This window comes from Elephas maximus, chromosome 3 (assembly GCF_024166365.1).
Source record: "Elephas maximus indicus isolate mEleMax1 chromosome 3, mEleMax1 primary haplotype, whole genome shotgun sequence".
In the NCBI taxonomy this organism is placed as follows: Eukaryota; Metazoa; Chordata; class Mammalia; order Proboscidea; family Elephantidae; genus Elephas; species Elephas maximus.
Window position 1 is genome coordinate 81,406,675 of NC_064821.1, and position 18,599 is coordinate 81,425,273.

Sequence of the window (18,599 nt, forward strand, 5' to 3'; positions counted from 1 at the left end):
CCCTTTCATCTCTTGAGAGAGAAAAGGTGATTCAGGCCACACTCCAGGGAAACTCCCTTTACCTTGGATCAGGGAGGTGAACTGAGTAAGGGTGGTGTTACAATCCCACCCTAATCCTCTTAACATAAAATTACAATCACAAAATGGAGGACAACCACACAATACTGGGAATCATGGCCTAACCAAGCTGATGCATATGTTTTTTGGGGGACATAATGCAATCCATGACAGGATGCACCTCATAGGGTGCTCATGGCCTTTGAGAAATAAACAAGATCAGGCATGAACATTCTGCGTAGAGGAATTTGGCAACGTCCAGCAAAATTATGACTCAAAATGAGAAGAAATAGCTACAAACATCTATTAATAATCAGAATGTGCAATGTATGAAGTATGAATCTAGGAAAACTAGAGTCATCAAAAATAAAATGGAAAGCATAAAGATCAATATTCTAGGTATTAGTGAGCTGAAAGGGACTCGTACAGGCCATTTTGAATCAGACAATTATGGCCCACTATGCCAGGAATGACAAATTGAAGAAGAGTGGTGTCACATTCATCATCGAAAAGAACAGTTCAGAATCTATCCTGAAGTGCAACGCTGTCAGTGAGAGGGTAATACCCATATGCCTAACAAGGAAGACCAGTTAATACAACTATTATTCAAATTTACACATCAACCACTAAGGCCAAAGATAAAGAAACTGAAGATTTTTATCAACTTCTCCAGGCTGAAATTGATTACTGGTGACTGCAATGTGAAAACTGGAAACAAAGAAGAAGGATCAGTAGTTAGAAACTATGGCTGTGGTGATAGAAATGATGCCAGAGATCGCATGATAGAATTTTGCAAGACCAACAACTTCTTCATTGCAAATACCTTTTTTCAACAACATAAACTGCGACTATGTATATGGACCTTGCCAGATGGAATACACAGGAATCAAATCAACTACATCTGTGGAAAGAGATGATGAAACTCCGTATCATCAACCAGAACAAAGCCAGGGGCCAACTGTGGAACAGGCAATCAATTGTTCATATGCAAGTTCAAGTTGAACTTGAAGAAAACTAGAGCAAGTCCATGAGAGCTAAAATATGACCTTGAGTATATTCTACCTGAATTCAGAGACCATCTCAAGAATAGACTTCACACATTGAACACTAATGACCGAAAACCAGGCAAGTTACAGAAGGACATAATATATGAAAAAAGTAAAGGTTATTAAAAAGACAGTTAAGAGAGACAACGCCAAAATGGATATCAGAAGAGACTCTGAAAGTTGCTCTTAAATGAAGAGCAGCTAAAACAAAAGGAAGAAATGATGAAGTAAAAGAGCTGAATAGAAGATTTCAAAAGGCGGCTCAAGAAGATGAAATAAACTATTTTAATGAAATGTGCAAAGAACTAGGGTTAGAAAACCAAAAGGGAAGAACATGCTTGGCATTTTTCAAGCTGAAAGAACTGAAGAAAAAATTCAAGCCTCGAGTTGCAATACTGAAGGATTCTATGGGGAAAATATTGACAATGCAGGAAGCATCAGAAGATGGAAGGAATACACAGAGTCACTGTACCAAAAAGAACTGGTCAACATTCAGCCATTTCAGGAGGTAGCATATGACTGGGAACTGATGGTACTGAGGGAAGAAGTCCAAGCTGCACTGAAGGTATTGGTGAAAAACCAGGCTCCAGGAACTGATGGAATACCAATTGAGATGTTTCAACAAATGGATGCAATGCTGGAAGCATCCACTGGTCTATGCCAAGAAATCTGAAAGACAGCTACCTTGAAGGACAGCTATCAGGCCAACTGACTGGAAGAGAACCATATTTGTGCCCATTCCAAAGAAAGGTGATCAAACAGAATGTAGAAATTATCGAACAGTGTCACTAATATTACGTGCAAATAAAATTTTGCTGAAGATCATTCAAAAGAGGTTGCAGCGGTACATGGACAGGGAACTGCCAGAAATTTGAGCAGGATTCAGAAGAGGGCGTGGAAAAGGGGATATCATTGCTGCTGTCAGATGGATCCTGGCTGAAAGCAGTGAATACCAGAAAGATGTTTCCCTGTGTTTTATTGACAATGCAAAGGCATTTGACTGTGTGGACCGTAACAAACTACAGATAATACTGAGAAGAATGGGAACCTAGAACACTTAATTGTGCTCACAAGGAACTTGTACGTAGAACAAGAGGCGGTCATTCAAACAGAACAAGGGGATACTACATGGTTTAAAACAAGGAAAGGTGTGCATCAGGGTTGTATCCTTTCATCATACTTATTCAATCTGTATGCTGAGCAAATCATCCAAGAAGCTGGACTATATGAAGAACATGGCATTAGAACTGGAAGAAAACTCGTTAACTGCATTGTGCAGATGATATAAACATGCTTGATGAAAGTGAAGAGGACTTGAAGCACTTACTGATGAAGATCAAAGACTTCGGTATGGATTGCACCTCAACGTAAAAATCTTCACAAGTGGACCAATAAGCAACATCTGATAAATGGAGAAAAGATTGAAGTTGTCAAGGATTTCATTGTACTTGGATCTTCAATCAACACCCACGGAAGCTGCAGTCAAGAAATCAAATTACGTACTGCATTGGGCAAGTCTGCTGCAAGGCCTCTTTAAAGTGTTAAGAAGCATTTTAAGGACTAAGGTGTACCTGACCCAAGCCATGGTATTTTCAATGGCCTCATATGCATTCGAAAGCTGGACAATGAATAAGGAAGACCAAAGAAGGACTGATGCCTTTGAATTACGGTGTTGGTGAAGAATACTGAATATTCTTGGACTGCCAGAAGAGCGAACAAATCTGTCTTGGAAGGAGTCCAGCCAGAATGCTCCTTAGAAGCAAGGATGTCAAGACTTAGCCTCATGTACTTTGGACATGTTATCAGGAGGAACCAGTCCCTGGAGAAGGACATCATGCTTGGTAAAGTAGAAGGTCAGCAAAAAAGAGGAAGACCTTCAATAAGATGGATTGACACAGTGGCTCCAACAATGGGCTCATGCATAACAATGGTTGTGAAGATGGCACAGGACCAGGCAGTGTTTTGTTCTGTTATACACAGGGTCGCTGTGAGTCAGAACCAACTCAATGACACCTAACAACAGCAAAATTACATATGAATTTACCCTTTGACATTGATAATCCCAAAGACACACAGACAATATGAAAAGACATATGCCCAAAGCTTTACTGGGTACAGAGAATAGGCAAAGCTATGCCTGGTTCCATGGGTACTTCTAAATATTTTTCACAAAATTATAAAAGCTTCCAAAAATGTTCAAAAACACTGAACCAGCTTCTGTCTGGGGGAGCAGTAAATTAATTTGCTTTCTGAACCACCTTAATATGGCTCCCGGGACAATGAACAACACAGGGCCCTCGGCCTTCTCCTCCAACCTCTGGTAAAACTATCTTTGAACCCATGTTTGCAGGAAAGGTCCATTTTGGATGAGAGGATAGCTGCCATCCACACTCTGCCTGTCCATTTCTGAGGCCCTGGGCTCACCACTCAGGCTAAACCTCCAGATGCCAAGCCCTGCATCCATCAGTCTGACACCAACAAAGGCTTCAGCTATTTTTGTGCCATGGACAAAGTTTAGAGTCACCCAGACAACCTAAATCTGTCTTCTTTCTGACCAAAAAGTAAGACTTCAAAAGATACCCTCTTCCTCTAGCCTAGAGCAGCTACTAAGAGAACAGAACCTTCCTGACCTTGTCTAACCCATCATCCTTCCCCTCACACCCGTCCCCAGCCCATGAGGCCCAAGGAGAAGCCTAACCTCACTCTGTGGTCCAGGCTCTCTGTGGTATGGCCCCAGCCATCTGCCCTTCACGTCTTCCTGTGCCTTCTGGCTGCAAACACCCCCAACCCAGATTGTCTCCTCGAAGCTGCTCTCTCCTGGGTTATCCCCCACCCTGCCATGTCCTCTACTCCACCATGTCTCCCTACCACGCCATGCCCCCTACCCCAGCATGTGCCCCTTCCCACTATATTCCCCACCCCTCCATGTCCCCCACCCCGCTATGTCTCACTCCTCACCATGTCCCCTTCCCCATCATATTCTCCACCCTGCCATGTACCCCACCCTGCAACGTTCCCCTTCCCTGCCATATTCCCCTCTCTGCCATGTCTCCTTCCTCACCACATTCCCCTCTCTGCCATGTCCCCCACCCTGCCATGTCCACTCCCCACCATGTCCCCCTCCCTGCCATGTCCCCCACCCCTCCATGTCCCCCACCCTGCCATGTCCAAAGGCTACTTCCCTCTCAGTCCAGCTTTAAGAGCCTCCTCGTCCCTCCTCTGACCCCCTCACAGAGCAGGCCTGCACCAGGGGCTCCAGGAGCTTATCTGCTCCTCTGAACAGTGAGCTATTAGAGGGCAGGGACCAAGCATGGTGCGGTAGAAACAGGAGGCTCTCAGCGATCCACTCCCCAAGGCCCCTGTGTTCCAGAGGCCCAGAAGAGATGCCACGCGCATTCTTCCCAAGGGTTCCTGGTCTCCCAGATGGCAGCTCAGTATCTAGCACCCACTGTCCCTGGGCTGGCTGGTCTGAGGTGGCTTACGTGTCCCTCACAGTGTGTCTCCGTGAGAAGCTTCTCTGTGGACTTGTCTCCCTTCATGGCCCAGCCCGAGGGTGAGGGCAGACTTCCCCAGGCCCAGGCGGCAGACGGGCTGTGTGCCCTTCTAGCTGGTCCTGCCAGGAACAAAGGCTAAGGGTGGGGGTACTTCAGACCCAAAACAAGACCCGGTCTCCCCAGCCTCTACAGGTCCACAGAGCAGCCACGGAATTTACTACCTGTCAATTCTGCGTTCTGGAGGGGCATCCCCCACCCAGAAATCTCAGCACTGCCGAGAAGAGGCCCAGGCTTCATTTCTGAGGAAATTTTGGTTTTCATTACCCACTTTTGTCAAGAGTGTTTCCATAAATGGCTCTGCACTCATAATTACTGGTCTAGGCCCCAGACGACTTCAGACCCCAAATTAAAAGGGAACATCCACACACTCAACCACATCAAGCCCACCAAGGCCAAAAATACATTCACGGAGATGTGAGCAAGAAAGAAGCAATTTCTCTAGCTGAAACCTGGGGCAAGAATGGAACTGTGGGAGTTTTCCAGAAAGACGTGATCACGTTTATTCTCTCACCCTGGCAGGGAAAGAGGATCCTTTGAGGAGGATGGGCTAGGTGTACTTCCTTACCTGTTCCTCACCCCTTGAGGAGCCCCCAGCAAGGGCAGGGGGTGGGGATATCTTTTGGTCAGAGCTTTAAAGGTCTTCAAGGCAACCCTGCATAGATGGGGAAACTGAGGCCCAGAAAGGGCAGAGACCTGCAGGGGTCACAGGTTAGGTTAGGGGCCTTTGTATAGACTTTCAGATTTGGAGCCAATGTAAATGACTGGCCCTCAGATTCCTCTGGGTGGTGATACCGGGATGGGGGGTCACCAGCCAACAAGGGTCTTCTGTCAACAGGTGTCCTGTGAATGCCTAAAGCCGCTTTCCTCCAGGCAAGGCCTGCGGGGACACGGGATCCCAGGGGAGGGCCAGAGGAGATGTTGTACCTGTTGTCAGCTTCCAGCAAAGACACAGAGGGCTGGCCCTGCTTCTGTCCCACCTAAGCAGCCCAGGCTCCTTCACCTGGCTCTCAGCACTCCCCTGTCTCCTGCCACATTCCTCTTTCCTTCAACTTCACCAGTCTGCCCTGAGCACCTGCCACTCAGGAGCTGGGGTACATGGTGGGGTGCAGGCTTCCAAAAGTCAGATTTGCCCTCCATTTTCAGGTGGCTCAGAGAGTAAGGGAAAAAGGGGCCTAAACATGCACCCGCATCAGACAAGGCAGAAAATGACTAGAATCCTAGGAGAAACACACACGATGAAGGATGGGGGCTGTAATCAGGTAGAGTACCTTGGGGAAGCAGGGTCAAAGGAAACTTTTCTAGAAAGCAAATGTGAGAGTGGCGGAAGAATTCTGACATTCAGAAATAGAAGGAGGTACTCTAGCCAAAGGCAGAGAGATGGGAAATACGTGCCAGTTCCCTTTTTTATAGCACTGAACTGTGCATCAGGCACCACACTGGGCATATTTCTATTATTTCTATATTAGCCATCACTGCATAACAAACTACTCCAAAAATGTAGCAGCTTAAAACAAAGACATTTATTATCTCACATAGTTTCTGAGAGTCAGGAGTCCAGGAGCTGAGCTGGATGTGTTGGATTAGGGTCTCTCATGAGATTACAGTCAAGCTGTCAGTTGGGGCTACAGTCTCTGAAGACTTGACTAGGCTGGAAGGTCCACTTCTAAGCTCACTCGCATGGCTCTTCGCAGACAGCTTCAGTTCCTCACCATGTGTGCCTCTTCGTAGGGTTGTTCACGATATGACTTGTCCCACAAGTAATCCAAGACAGAGAATGAGATGGAAGCCACAGTCTTTTATAACCTGATCTTGGAAGTGATATATCACTACTGTCATATTCTAGTGGTCACACGGATCAGAGCTGGCACGGTGTGGGAGAGGACTACACAAGAGTGTAAATACCAGGAGGCAGGATCATTGGGGGCCATCTTACACACTGGCCACCACAAAAACCCTGTGAAGGAGGCCTTACTTGTCCCACTTTATAGAGAGAAAACTGAAGATCAGGGGAGTTAACTGATTTGCACACCAAGTAAGCATTCAGGCTGGGATTCAAGTCTAGATGTATTCACATTCTTTCCACTCATCTACGGCCTCCCCAAGTGGAAGACATGCCAAGTGTTTCTCCTGGACTATCACGTGGAACCCTGAATGCCAGGCTAGGGGAATATGACTTTTATTCTGGCATGAAAGAATACACAGAAAGAATGGTCTCCCACAAAATAAGAGAGGGAACTGTCTGTCTTTTGGACCACTGAACCCTGTGCCCATATCTGTTGACTAAGTGAATGGCCATTTCTCCTATTCCGCAAAGATTTATACTGAGTTGTCTGTGGACCTATCTTTTCCACTATAACAAGTGGCTCTGGGGCTGGGCCTATGCTTTCTATTAGGCCTCTGGGATAACCAGGAAAGGAAGAGCACACAGTAGGTTCAGAGTAGTATTTGTTAAGGAATGACTACAAACACATCTGTACCTCTTTAAAGCTCTAAAAAGCAAAGATGTCACTTTGATGACTAAGGTGTGGCTGACCCAAGCCATGATCTTTAAAACTGCCTCATATGCATGGGAAAGCTGGACAATGAAAAAGGAAGATAGAAGAAGAATGGATGCATTTGAATTGTCATGTTGGCAAAGAATACTGAATATACTGTGGATTTGCCAGAAAAGCACACAGATCAGTCTTAGAAGAAATACAACCAGAATGCTCCTTAGAAGCAAGGATGGTGAGATTCTGGCTCACTTACTTTGGACACGTCATCAGGAAAGACCAATTGCTAGTAAAGGACATCATGGTTGGTGAAGTGGAGGATTGGTGAAGGGGAGGGAGGCCCTCTGTGAGATGGACTGACACACTGGCCGAAATGAAAGACTCAAACATAGCAACAAGCATGAAGATGCTGCAGGGTTGGGCAGTATTTCGTTCTGTTAAACGTAAGGTTGCTATGAGTTGGATGGAGCCAGCTCAACAGCCATTAACAACAACAGACACATCATTCAACCTGCCTGTCAAACCCTAAACAACTCAACTTTCTCCATACCCAGGTCTTGTAGTCTTAAGCTTCCCCAGAACACTGACTGTGTTATGCAGGGTACTGGACTGTCCAGAAGGAATGGCTGCTACACAGGGGACAGGGCCAGCAGTTAAAGGAAATATACAGATAAAGGAAAACACAGGTTTTACTTCTGGTCTGCCACTAACCAACTGGCTTTGGGCTAAAAATGAACAGAGATAAAGCTGACATTTATTGAGCACTTACTTGGCACTGTTTTCAGAGCTTTACATCGATTAACTCATTTCATACTCATAGCCGTCTCGTAAGTTTTTAAAAAAATTGCTATGGAATCAATTCTGATTCATGGTGACCCCACGTGTATAAGAATAGAAATGCATTCCATAGAGTTTTCAATGGCTGATTTTTTCGAAGTAGATCGCCAGGCCTTCCGAGGAGCCTCTGGGTTGACTTGAACCTCCAACCTTTTGGTTATCAGCCAAGCGCATTAACCATTTGCACCACCCAAGGACTCCTCCTATAAGATAGAAACTATTACCTCTCTTTTTACAGATGAGGAAACCAAGGCACAAAGCATAAACTTACAGAAAATCATATAAACTGTGTCTTAGTTTGGGTTCCCTGGTCGGGGCTGAGTTGGAAAGTTTATTGGGGAGTGCTCTTTGTAAGGGAATGAAGGGAGCAGGGCTGGGCAACACTGAATAGTGATGCAGTCACAACAGAGGCCTCAGCCAATTCTGACTGTACAGGGAGCTCTGGAGTTCAAGGCCTTTCAGAGTTATCCCTCCTTGAGGCAAGGGGGGCCACCAGTCATTGGATATGAGCTGCCTCCAGGGAGGGTACCTAACCTTGGGCAAGATAGTTCCTTTGGGCCCAATCAATGCCTGGAGGACTCACCTGTGAGGCATCAGCAGCCCACAATCCAGGCACCTAGGACAATGAGTGACTAACCCTGAAGAGAAGATCTGGGTAGCCTACTCCAGCATCTACCACAAGTAGTAAGCAGTGAATGGGGATCTGAACATAGGCAGCCTGATCCCAGAGCTGTGCTCTTCACCACTACAGTAAATGATGGGTGGGGCTACAGAGAAACACAGAGGGCCTTTCCCTCATCATCAAGGCTTCCTTTTATTGAACAGTACTAAACCAAAACCAAATCCATTGCAGTTGAGTCAATTTCAACTCATAGCAACCCTAAAGGGCAGACTAGAACTGCCCCATAGAGTTTCCAAGGAGTGCCTGGTGGATTCGAACTGCAGACCTTTTGGTCAGCAGCTGTAGCACTTAACCACGACGCCATCAGTGTTTCCTGAGCAGTACTAGACACATGTTAATCTTTGCTAAGCCTTAACCTATTAGCCACCACACTATTATACAAGTATTACCATCCTAATTTTAAAAGGGAACGGATGCAGAGACTTTAAGTAACCTGTTAAACATTTCACAGCTCCCAAGTGGAAGACAAAGGGTTAAAACCCAGTGTGCCCTGGAGTGATTAACCACTTTGCCCTCCCACCTCCAGGGCCAACCTGACTCACGGCTGTGGTCCTATTTTCATATCTGCTCATGTGGATCTGAGCGCCCACAAGGATGGGCCAGTCACCTTATTCTTTGAGACTCAGCTTCCTCCTCTATGAACTGAAGATGATAATGGTCATTTGCCCCTGGAAAGTGAGAAGACACCAAGAAAGGCGAGTCAGCAGAGACCCACAGGGCACATCATGCTGATGGCCAGACAGGGTTTGGGGAAAAGAGACCCACCTTCAACCTCTGGGAAAAGAAACATTTTTGGCATGGGGTCACTTTAATAGTCAGCTAAAGTATTTGTCGTTAGATAAAAGACAAAGAAGCAAAACAGTGGGGATTTATGTCCCACTTTGTAAAAAATAATACAGATGTTAGTATCTTTGTTGATAAAATACCAGGGTTGGGGCAGGGGACCACACCAAAGGATGAAAACACTGGTTTTCTCTGAGATAGTGGGAGGATTACTAGGGACTTCTATGTTATATATTTCTAAATATATGGTCTAAATTTCCTATAATGAAATTATATGGTTTGAATTTTCTACAACAAACAAGGATTGTTTCTGAAAATCCCAAACAAAAACACTTTTTACATGGGATTCTCGATTTATACCACACATTAACGTTCAGTATAGTCCAACTCACCTGCACTTACTGCATCTAAAGATGGGCCAGGCTCTGGGCTGGGCTGACAGGTGCTGCAAGGGGAAGAACACAGGATGTGGAGGCAGGAAGACTATATGCTGTGTGACTTTGGGAAAATCACTTAGCTTCTCTGAGCCTCATTCTCTTCTTTTTAAAACAAAGAGGTAACAATAATTGGGAGATGCAAATGAAAGAAGAGACATGGAGGTTTTAGGCATGTGGTCACTACTAGGCATCATCTCCTATGATCCCTGAACAGCCCCCTGGGGTGGCTACCATATTATCCACTTTTACAAAGAGATAACTGAGGCTCCTAGAGGTGGACTAGAGAGGCCACAATCACACTGAGAGTAGGTGGTAGAATCAGGACACAAATTCTGTCTGAGTCCTAGGTCAGAAACCCCCAACCCAGGTCTATCCACCCTTATACTGTTCAGCCTCTGGTTTCCAGATTGAGGTGAGGGTGTCACTAACTGATACTTTATAATAAGCTTTGGGGTTTACATATTTATCAGTTGTCTCATCCACTTGAAGGTCAATGCATGAAGACAGGGGCTTTGGTTCATTGCTGCATCCCCAGCAACTAGAGCTGTGTCTGGCACATAGTAGGTACTCCATAACTATTTGTTGAATGAATGAATGGGAAACGAATGAACTTACTAAGAAGAACCAAAGAAACTTACCCTGGGGCTCAGAGAGGTAAAGCACCACTTCTTCAAGGTCCAATTGATATGGACAGAGAAGGACCCAGGCCAGGTCCCTAACTCCCATTCAGCCCTGCTTCTCCCAAATCCAGCAACCTCAATTCACAAACTCATCAACTACCTCGTCCTCGGCCACCCAAGATCAAGGGAACAAACTAGCCTGGTTCAGGGAAGGGTCAGAAGCAAAGTAAAGATGGCTCCGTTCTATTCTTGGCTAGACTTCTACCTGCTACTGCTTTTTCATCTCAGTTACTCAATCTGGAACATGGACATCTGCCACTTGGCTGACACAGGGTGGAGAAGGACTTGGGAAAACAATCAGAGTCGGTCCTTCATGCTTCCTTCCCTTTGCCCTCAGTTTTCCAGCCAGTCAAACCCATGCTCTGACAGAGAGGATGTGGTGGTGCTGGTGAGAACCACAGGGTCAGGGCTAGGAGGCACTTCATTTTTCTGATACTATCACTGTAGACAAGATGAGAAAGCAGAGGCCCAGGGAAAAGAAGCACTTGGCTAAGGACATACAGGAAAGTGATGGTGGGCCCAGGTGGTACAAGAACCTGGTTCTTCCCTCCCATTTCAGGGCCCTCCTCTCCGTGAGCACAGGTGAGGCCAAGGAGGGTGTGGTGCAAAGTTTCTCCACGTGCCCTTTTGTCTTGTGTCTTAGGTTGTGTTCTCTATAGAAGCAAAGCCAATGAAACCTATATATATGTATATACACACACAGAGATTTATCTCAAGGAAATGGTTCACGCAGCTGTGTAGGCTGACAAGTTTCAAGTCCATGGGTCAGGCATCAGGCTGGAGGCTTCTCATGACTCATGTAGCTGCAGGGGCTGATGAACCCAAGGTCAGCAAGTGAGATAGCAAGCCACTGGCTCACAGGCCGCAGAGGCTGAAGAATCCCAAGACTGGCAGACAATAAGGGAGGCAGCTGGCTCAAGTCCCAAGAACTGGAGGTCAGATGATGACAAGCTGGATGCAGGATCCAGAGCAAGCAAGCAAGCTTTGCAAGAACATCCATACATATTGGATACAGGCCACATCCCTGAAGAAATTCCCCTTAGAACTGACTGGCTGATCACATCAGATCACATCATTACATAATTACTAAATTACATCATTACATAACTGCCAAACCACTGAGAATCATGGCCCAGCCAAGCTCACCATAACCTTAACTGTCACACCTTGGTCCTGTGGAAAAGAGATAAAAATAAAACAACTTGGGACACTTTTTCCCTGAGCACTGAGGAGTTGTTACTTTTGCCCAGGGAAAAAGCCAATCCCAGCCAGCAGAAAATGTCAGTTACTATGTTTTTTTTTTTTTTTTTTTTTTATGCACATAGAGCCACTTACGAGGAGATTGGCCAGTTTAGCCCAGAGAGATTGGTAAGTTATATTAGGAGCCTGTCTTCAGGGGGCCTAGAGGAGGTCTGCACAGCCGAAAGAGAGAGAAGAGAACTGTCCTACACTAAACCCAAACCAAACCAAACCAAACCCATGGCTGTCAAGTCGATTACAACTCATAGCAACCCTACAGAACAGAGGAGAACTGCCCCACAAGGTTTCCAGGGAGCGGCTGGTGAATCTGAACTGCTGACCTTTTGGTTAGCAGCTGAGCTCTTAACCACTGCACCACCAGGGCTCTGTCCTAGACTAAAGAAGGGAGGGATGTGCTCTCCACTTTGGGAGTGCCTTCCAGGCCTTGCCGTGTGCTTCCTGACATTGATCCTGTTACTTCAAGTTAATCCCGATCCCATATTACTTCCCTAATAAACCATATAACTTTAAGTATGGTCTGTGAGTTCTGTGTGGCCACTTCAATGAATTATTAAATGCAGCAGAGAAGTACAGAGTGCCGTTGGGAGGACGGCTGATGTCAGAATTGGTAGAAGGGTTGGAGAATGGAGGTATGTCTGACCTCCACCTCATAGGAATCAGCTTTGGGTTGCTGCTGATGCTGATTCTTATTCTCCCTGAAGTCAGACGATGTCTGACACTACCACTACTGCTACCACATTCCAGATAGGCTGCATCTGTGTCCTGAACAAAACAGTCAAGTCTACAAGGCTGAGATTGACTGATAGACAAGCCAAGTAAGGTTGCCAGCTCAGAACACAGCCCTGGCCTCCCAATTCAGTCCCTGGAAACCACGACACCGGCTTCCTAAAGCATCTGCTCAGACACAGACGGCCTGGCTTACAGCAGGAGGCCTATGAGAAGCCCCAGGGCCTCTGAGCCCTACAGGCTGCCATTGATGGTCAGGTGACCGGCCAGCACCAGGCCTGGCTTCTCAGGAGCCAGAAGAGGTCAACAGGAGAGGTGGAGCTGGGGGCCCCAGGTGTGCGAGCCTGGGGGTGGGTGCTGATGCCGCAGTGATTCTGCTATTGGGCTTCACAGTGGTTTTCGGGCCACTGATCTTCAGGGCCCTGGGGCCTGGGCCTCCAAACATGGAAAGGTTCCTGGTATGTGTCTAATCCCCATATACCCTCCTAGGTAATTACCAGTTAAACTACTCTAACTCAAAAAGTTGTACTAGTGCAATTAGTACTTCAGAATAAAGAAGGCCCTCTGACAGCTGGCTGCGCCCGCCCACAGGCTGAGCTTCCACTCAACAAAGATCTGTTGTTAAACCCGTAGCATCGGAAGCCTTGGATCTTTAATGAGACACACAAAGATGGGGTGGGAAGCCCTAGGTTTTGGAATCCACAGCCCTGGATGATGCCCTGGACCTGCTGGGTGGCCCTGGGCAGGCCATTTAACCTCTCTGGGCCTAATCGCCTCACCCCGGAAATACAGCTGGCAAATCAGCTTCACATGCTGTTGCATGGATTGATGATGAATTATAAGCCCTGATAGTTCAAATGCTAATTTTTATTCTAAAAATAGGTACAAACACCTTTTGGTTGCCTTTTACAATCTGCCTCTGGGTTTCACATGTGCACAAAATACATGGGCAGGTTCCTGTCACATCCACACCAAGATGGGACAGCAGTTCGGAGGGATGAGGTAAGCAGAACCCCTCCCAGGCTGACCTTCCAAGGTAAACCCCTCTATCAACCAATCGCACAATAACTCTGAAGGATCAATCATTAGAAGCTCCATTTTACAAGGAGGGCTTGCCTGGGAGATCAAAGAAGGTCCAGGCTGCACACTGGGTCATTCCACAGGCCTGGACATTCATTCCATGCCAGACAATGTCCCAGGTACTGGGGCCCAGGATGACAAGATCACAGTCCCTGCCCACACTTTTCTGTGGCTCCAGCACTGGGCAATAGCCCACGGTGACCCAGGACACCCAAGTCCTCAACACTCTGATGTGACCAGTGGTTTCAGGCTGAACTTTGTCCCTGTCTTCAGCACTGCCCTTATTACAGAGACAGCATCACAGCCTGTTTAGTCATCCGTCTCCCCAGGACCAGGCTGTCATCCAGGCACTGCCCAGGTCCGCCTGCACATGACATAAGCCTTACTCTTGGGTGTGTTAGGGGCGAGGTGAATGCACGGCCCCTGGGAGTTCACGGTCCCCCCTCTGCGCGTACCCACCCACAGCTTAGACCTTGCTTCCCCACCAGGCACTTCACACTCCCCTGCGCGGTCCGTGTCCACCGACTCGTGGCTCTTTGAGCTGCTGCCAGCCACTCTCGGCTGACCGCCAGGCGGCTGACCCTGCCCGACGCAGTGCACAGCCGCCCCTGCAGCCCACGGTCACACTCGGCCCCCACTCCGCACTTCCCAGGGGGCACCATGACCGGCGTGGGGACACTCAGCCCGCCGCCCACGCACCGCGAGCCCACGCGGAGTTCGCACGCCGCCGCAGGACTCCCGACGCCCACCCCCGGCGGCCCACGCTCACCCATGTTGACGAAGCTCATGACCAGGTCAGCGCGGCCGAGGCCCGGCTCCGCGCGCCCGCCGTCGTCGTCGTCGTCGCCGGCCATGGCGTGGTAGAGGTCCAGCATGAAGAGCGGCGCGGACGCAGGCAGCCGGGCGGCGGCGGGCGGCGCGCGGGGCCGGGGCCGCCCGGGCAGCCCGAGCACCGCCAGGATCTCGCGCTGCATGTCGCGCCGCTCCCGCGCGCCCAGGCGACGCTGCGGACAGCCGGGTGCGGGCCGCGGGCCGGGGCTGCCGCCGCTCAGCGCGCAGAGCGCCAGACCCAGGAGCCAGAGCGGGCCGGGGCGCGCGGCCATGGCGCCGGGCCGGGCTCAACAGGCGCGCATCCGCTCACGGCCGGGCCGGGCCGGGCCGGGCCGGGCCGGGGCCGCCTCCACCGGGAGCGACGGGCCGGGCTCTGCGGACGGCTCGACGGGCGGGCGTCGCCCCAGCGCCGCAGCGAGGTTCCCAGAGCGCGTCCTCGAGCGGCACTTGTCTCGGCTCCGGGCCCTGGGAACCGGGCGCCACCGCTGAGGTGCCAACCCGTGGCCGGGGACTGTCGGCTAATCTGTCTGTCCCCACTGTGGCCGCCGCTCTGGCTGCTGCCGAGGCCCGGCTCAGCAGGCGGGATGGCGCGCGGAGCTCCCGCGGGGCGCTCAGGCGGAGGGGAGCCCAGGCGGAGAGGAGCCCGCGAGCTGCTGCCTCGGCCCCGCTGCCGTCTGTGGAGTCGGCGCACTTCGGTCCCGCCAAGGCCCGTGAGACCCCGCCCCCTCCCCGCGCAGGACCAATAGGGGTGAGGGGGCGGGGCAAGGCTGCTTAGAACCGACCCCGGGAGAGGGCGGGGCGAGGCGCGTGGAACCGATGCCCGGGAGGGGGCGGGGCGAGGCGCGTGGAACAGACGCCCGGGAGGGGGCGGGGCGAGGCCCGTGGAACCGATGCCCGGGAGGGGGCGGGGCGAGGCCCGTGGAACCGACGCCCGGGAGGGGGCGGGGCGAGGCGCGTGGAACAGACGCCCCGGGAGGGGGCGGGGCGAGGCTGCTTGGAACCGACGCCCGGGAGGGGGCGGGGCGAGGCCCGTGGAACCGACGCCCGGGGATTCCCTCGACGCGCCCCGGCGGTGAGTGAGGGGCTGGTCCCGAGAGGGGTGCGCCGCGCAGGCGCGGGGCGTCGAAGTCGCCTCACCCAGCCGCTGGTCGTGCGGTCGGGCGCCGAGCGGGGACCTCCGCTCCGGGAGCCTAGCGTAGCTACGCCGTCGGGAGAAAGAGCTGGCGCTGCCGCGGGAGGGTGGCCTTGAGCGCCCTCCTCCGACCCGGATCCCGAGTCTCGGCGGGGCCAGCGGTGGGGCCCGGCGGTCCCGCCTTGTTCGCGCGCTGCCGCCTCAGGTCCCGAGAAGCGGCCTCAGTCGGGCCTGGAGGGGCGCTTTCCTGCGCCAGTAGCAGCCGGCGCGGACTCCCCGCCAGCGCAGCGCCTCCCCCGCGGCTCCCTGGCGGGCGCTGCCTGGGGCTTCTCGCTCCGACTCCCCTCAGGCGGCGCCTCCCGGCGTGCGCACCCCCGGCTCCCGCCAGCTGCGGGCAGCGCCCCCGACGCCGCCACTGCCGGTGCTCCCCGTGCGCCCTGCGGAACCGGCGCTGGCCCAGCGCGCGCTGGAGACGCGCACCGCCTTCCTGCCTGCCGCCGGCCGGGTAGCTCTGTGCACCCCGATTGCCGTGGTGCCCACTGGCTGTCAAGAGGAGGCGCCTCACGGAAACTCCTCGGCTGACTGAGCCCCTTCTGCAGACGGGCTCTTCCCTGAGCGCTCTCCCCGTTCCTGGACGGCTAGTCCCCGACTTACGACGTACTGGAGTTGTTTTTGGTACATCTTATCGTTAGTAATATGTATGTATTAAAATTTAGCTGTAAGTTTATATGTAATGTTTCCAACCCTCAAAGATAAAGATCGGATTTATAAAAATACTAATAATAAAAGGCAATAATAATGAAAACTGAAAAAACAAAATGAGGTATTTACATCAGACCGACCTAAGAGTGGTAAGTCAGGGACTAACTATTGCGTTAAGGGAAAGCCTGGTGGCGTAGTGGTTAAGTGCTATGGCTGCTAACCAAAGGGTCGGCGGTTCAAATCCACCAGGTGCTCCTTGGAAGCTCTATGGGGCAGTTCAACTCTGTCCTATAGGGTCGCTATGAGTCGGAGTAGACTCCACGGCACTGGGTTTGGTTTTGGTTTTTTGGTTTAAGGCGTTAAGCTGAGAGGAAGTGACACCTAGGCTGGGCTCTGAGGGCTGGAAGGAATTGGCCTGCAACAGGGAGGAGAAATCGATGGGAGGGGAGTGTTCAGGCAGAAGGAATAATAGTTTGTGTAAAGGCCCTGAGATTAGATAATAATGGCAGCTAACGTCGCTTACTATGTGCCAGGCATGTTAGGAGTGCGTGCCCTGTACCAATTCTTTAATGCTTGCACACTCTCATAAGGTAGACACCATTTAACCCCTCTCTTTTTAACTGATAGAAAACTTACTTCCCTAAGGTCACACAAATGGTGGAGCCGGGCTGGGGCAGGTGGCCCTGCAGGTTAGCTGTTCAGTGTTGTTGGAGCCTGGAGAGCTGAGTTAGAGGGGCAAATGGTGAGGGCAGAGACTGGAGAGGCCAACAAGGAAAGGACCACAAAAGGCTTGAAGGGAGGTCAGATGGGGGAGGGGGGCTTGAAGCACCTAAATGAATATGGTGCCTCTCTCCCCATGTGGATTCAAGGTTGAACCTCGAAATAAGTGTAAGACCACCGACCGCTCTTAAAGAGATCACAATAGAGGTTCCCAGACAGAGCAGGAGAAAAATGTAGAAGAAAATTCAAAATTCACAAAAAAGACCAGACTAACTGGTCTGACAGAGACTGGAGGAATCCCCCAAAACTATGGCCCCTAGACACCCTTCTAACTCAGAACTGAAGCTGCTTCCGAAGCTCCTCTTTCAGCCAAAAAGTCTTACAAAACAAACCATAACACCCATGAGGAATGTGCTCCTTAGAACAATCAAGAATACAAGACTAAATGGGCAATACCTGCCCAAAAGCAAAGATGAGAAGGCAGAAAGGGGCAGGAAAACTGGAGGAAATGCTGACACATTGCAGGGATTGCAACCAATGTCACGAAACCATTTGTGTATAAATTATTGAATGGGAAGAAGTGTAAGAAGTCTAACAAAATTCAGAATTTCCCATGATCACTTCTTAGTTTTAAAAAATACCGTATAGAAAAACAGAAATCCAAATAATCATTTGCTGATGCCTTAAGCACAACAGGTAATTTCCATACTGTTTATAAGTCCCATTGAGGATACTGAACTTTATTCTAAGGATAATTCAGATTAGCCATTGAAACTGCCCAAGCATGATCAGAGTTTAGATGCAGAAGGGAAATATGGATTGGAGGGTGAGAGACTGGAATGAGGGTTTGGCAGTTGGAGACTGTGGCGGTAACAACGGGATGGGGTAGGACGGCCAGTGGCCATGGTGACAGGGTGTAGGGCAGAGGAGAAAGCTGTTTAGGAGGCTGAATCCACAGGGCTGGGTGACGGACAGCAGGCAGAGGTGGAAGGCAGAGTCAAGGGCGTGTCCCCATGTCAGGCTTGGTCAGGGTCTCTGAATCTCCTGCCCACTCCCCTGCCCTTCACTGTCCTTCCCTGCACCCAGGACATCCCCCTGCATCCCTCTTTTGAGCCCATACCACATCATAGAGGGCCCAGAGCTCACCGTGATGCTCAGGTTGTTTATCATGCAATGCTGGCCTCCCAGCTAGACTGCAGGCAGCCCATTGCTGGGACTGATTCTTACAATTACAAAAATCACTTATCTCGATTTAGGATGAGTGGAGATAACTGTGTTCTTTCAACAATAGGCCTCACACCCCCATAAACCTAAACAGAGGCTTTAGCCATTCCAGAGGACCTCAGCATCACAATTCAATTCAGCAACAGCTGGGCTGCTCTGTGCTGTGCCCTGAGCCAGAGATGAAGCAGACCAGGTCCCTGCCCTGAGCCGTTCCCGCAGTAATGGGGTGACAGCTGGGTAAACAGTCATTTCAAAAGACAGAATTAAAGTTGTGCTCTGACAGAGGGGCCAGCAAAGTGCCTGGAAGGGCGATGGAAGAAGGAACCAGGATGTGGAGGTGGGCAACAGAATCCTGG

The 18,599-nt window shown here is 50.2% G+C and overlaps 1 protein-coding gene across 1 annotated transcript in view; it reads right to left on the reverse strand.

Annotated features, from left to right (window-relative positions):
* The window catches only part of LOC126071709 (bone morphogenetic protein 8A), a 37,176-nt gene extending 22,439 nt beyond the window's left edge, over positions 1-14,737 (reverse strand). Inside the window, exon 1 of the mRNA XM_049875942.1 lies at positions 14,404-14,737. Coding sequence (XP_049731899.1) covers positions 14,404-14,737 — 334 coding nt within the window. The remainder of the gene's footprint in view (positions 1-14,403) is intronic.
* Between the last annotated feature and the right edge of the window lie 3,862 nt (positions 14,738-18,599).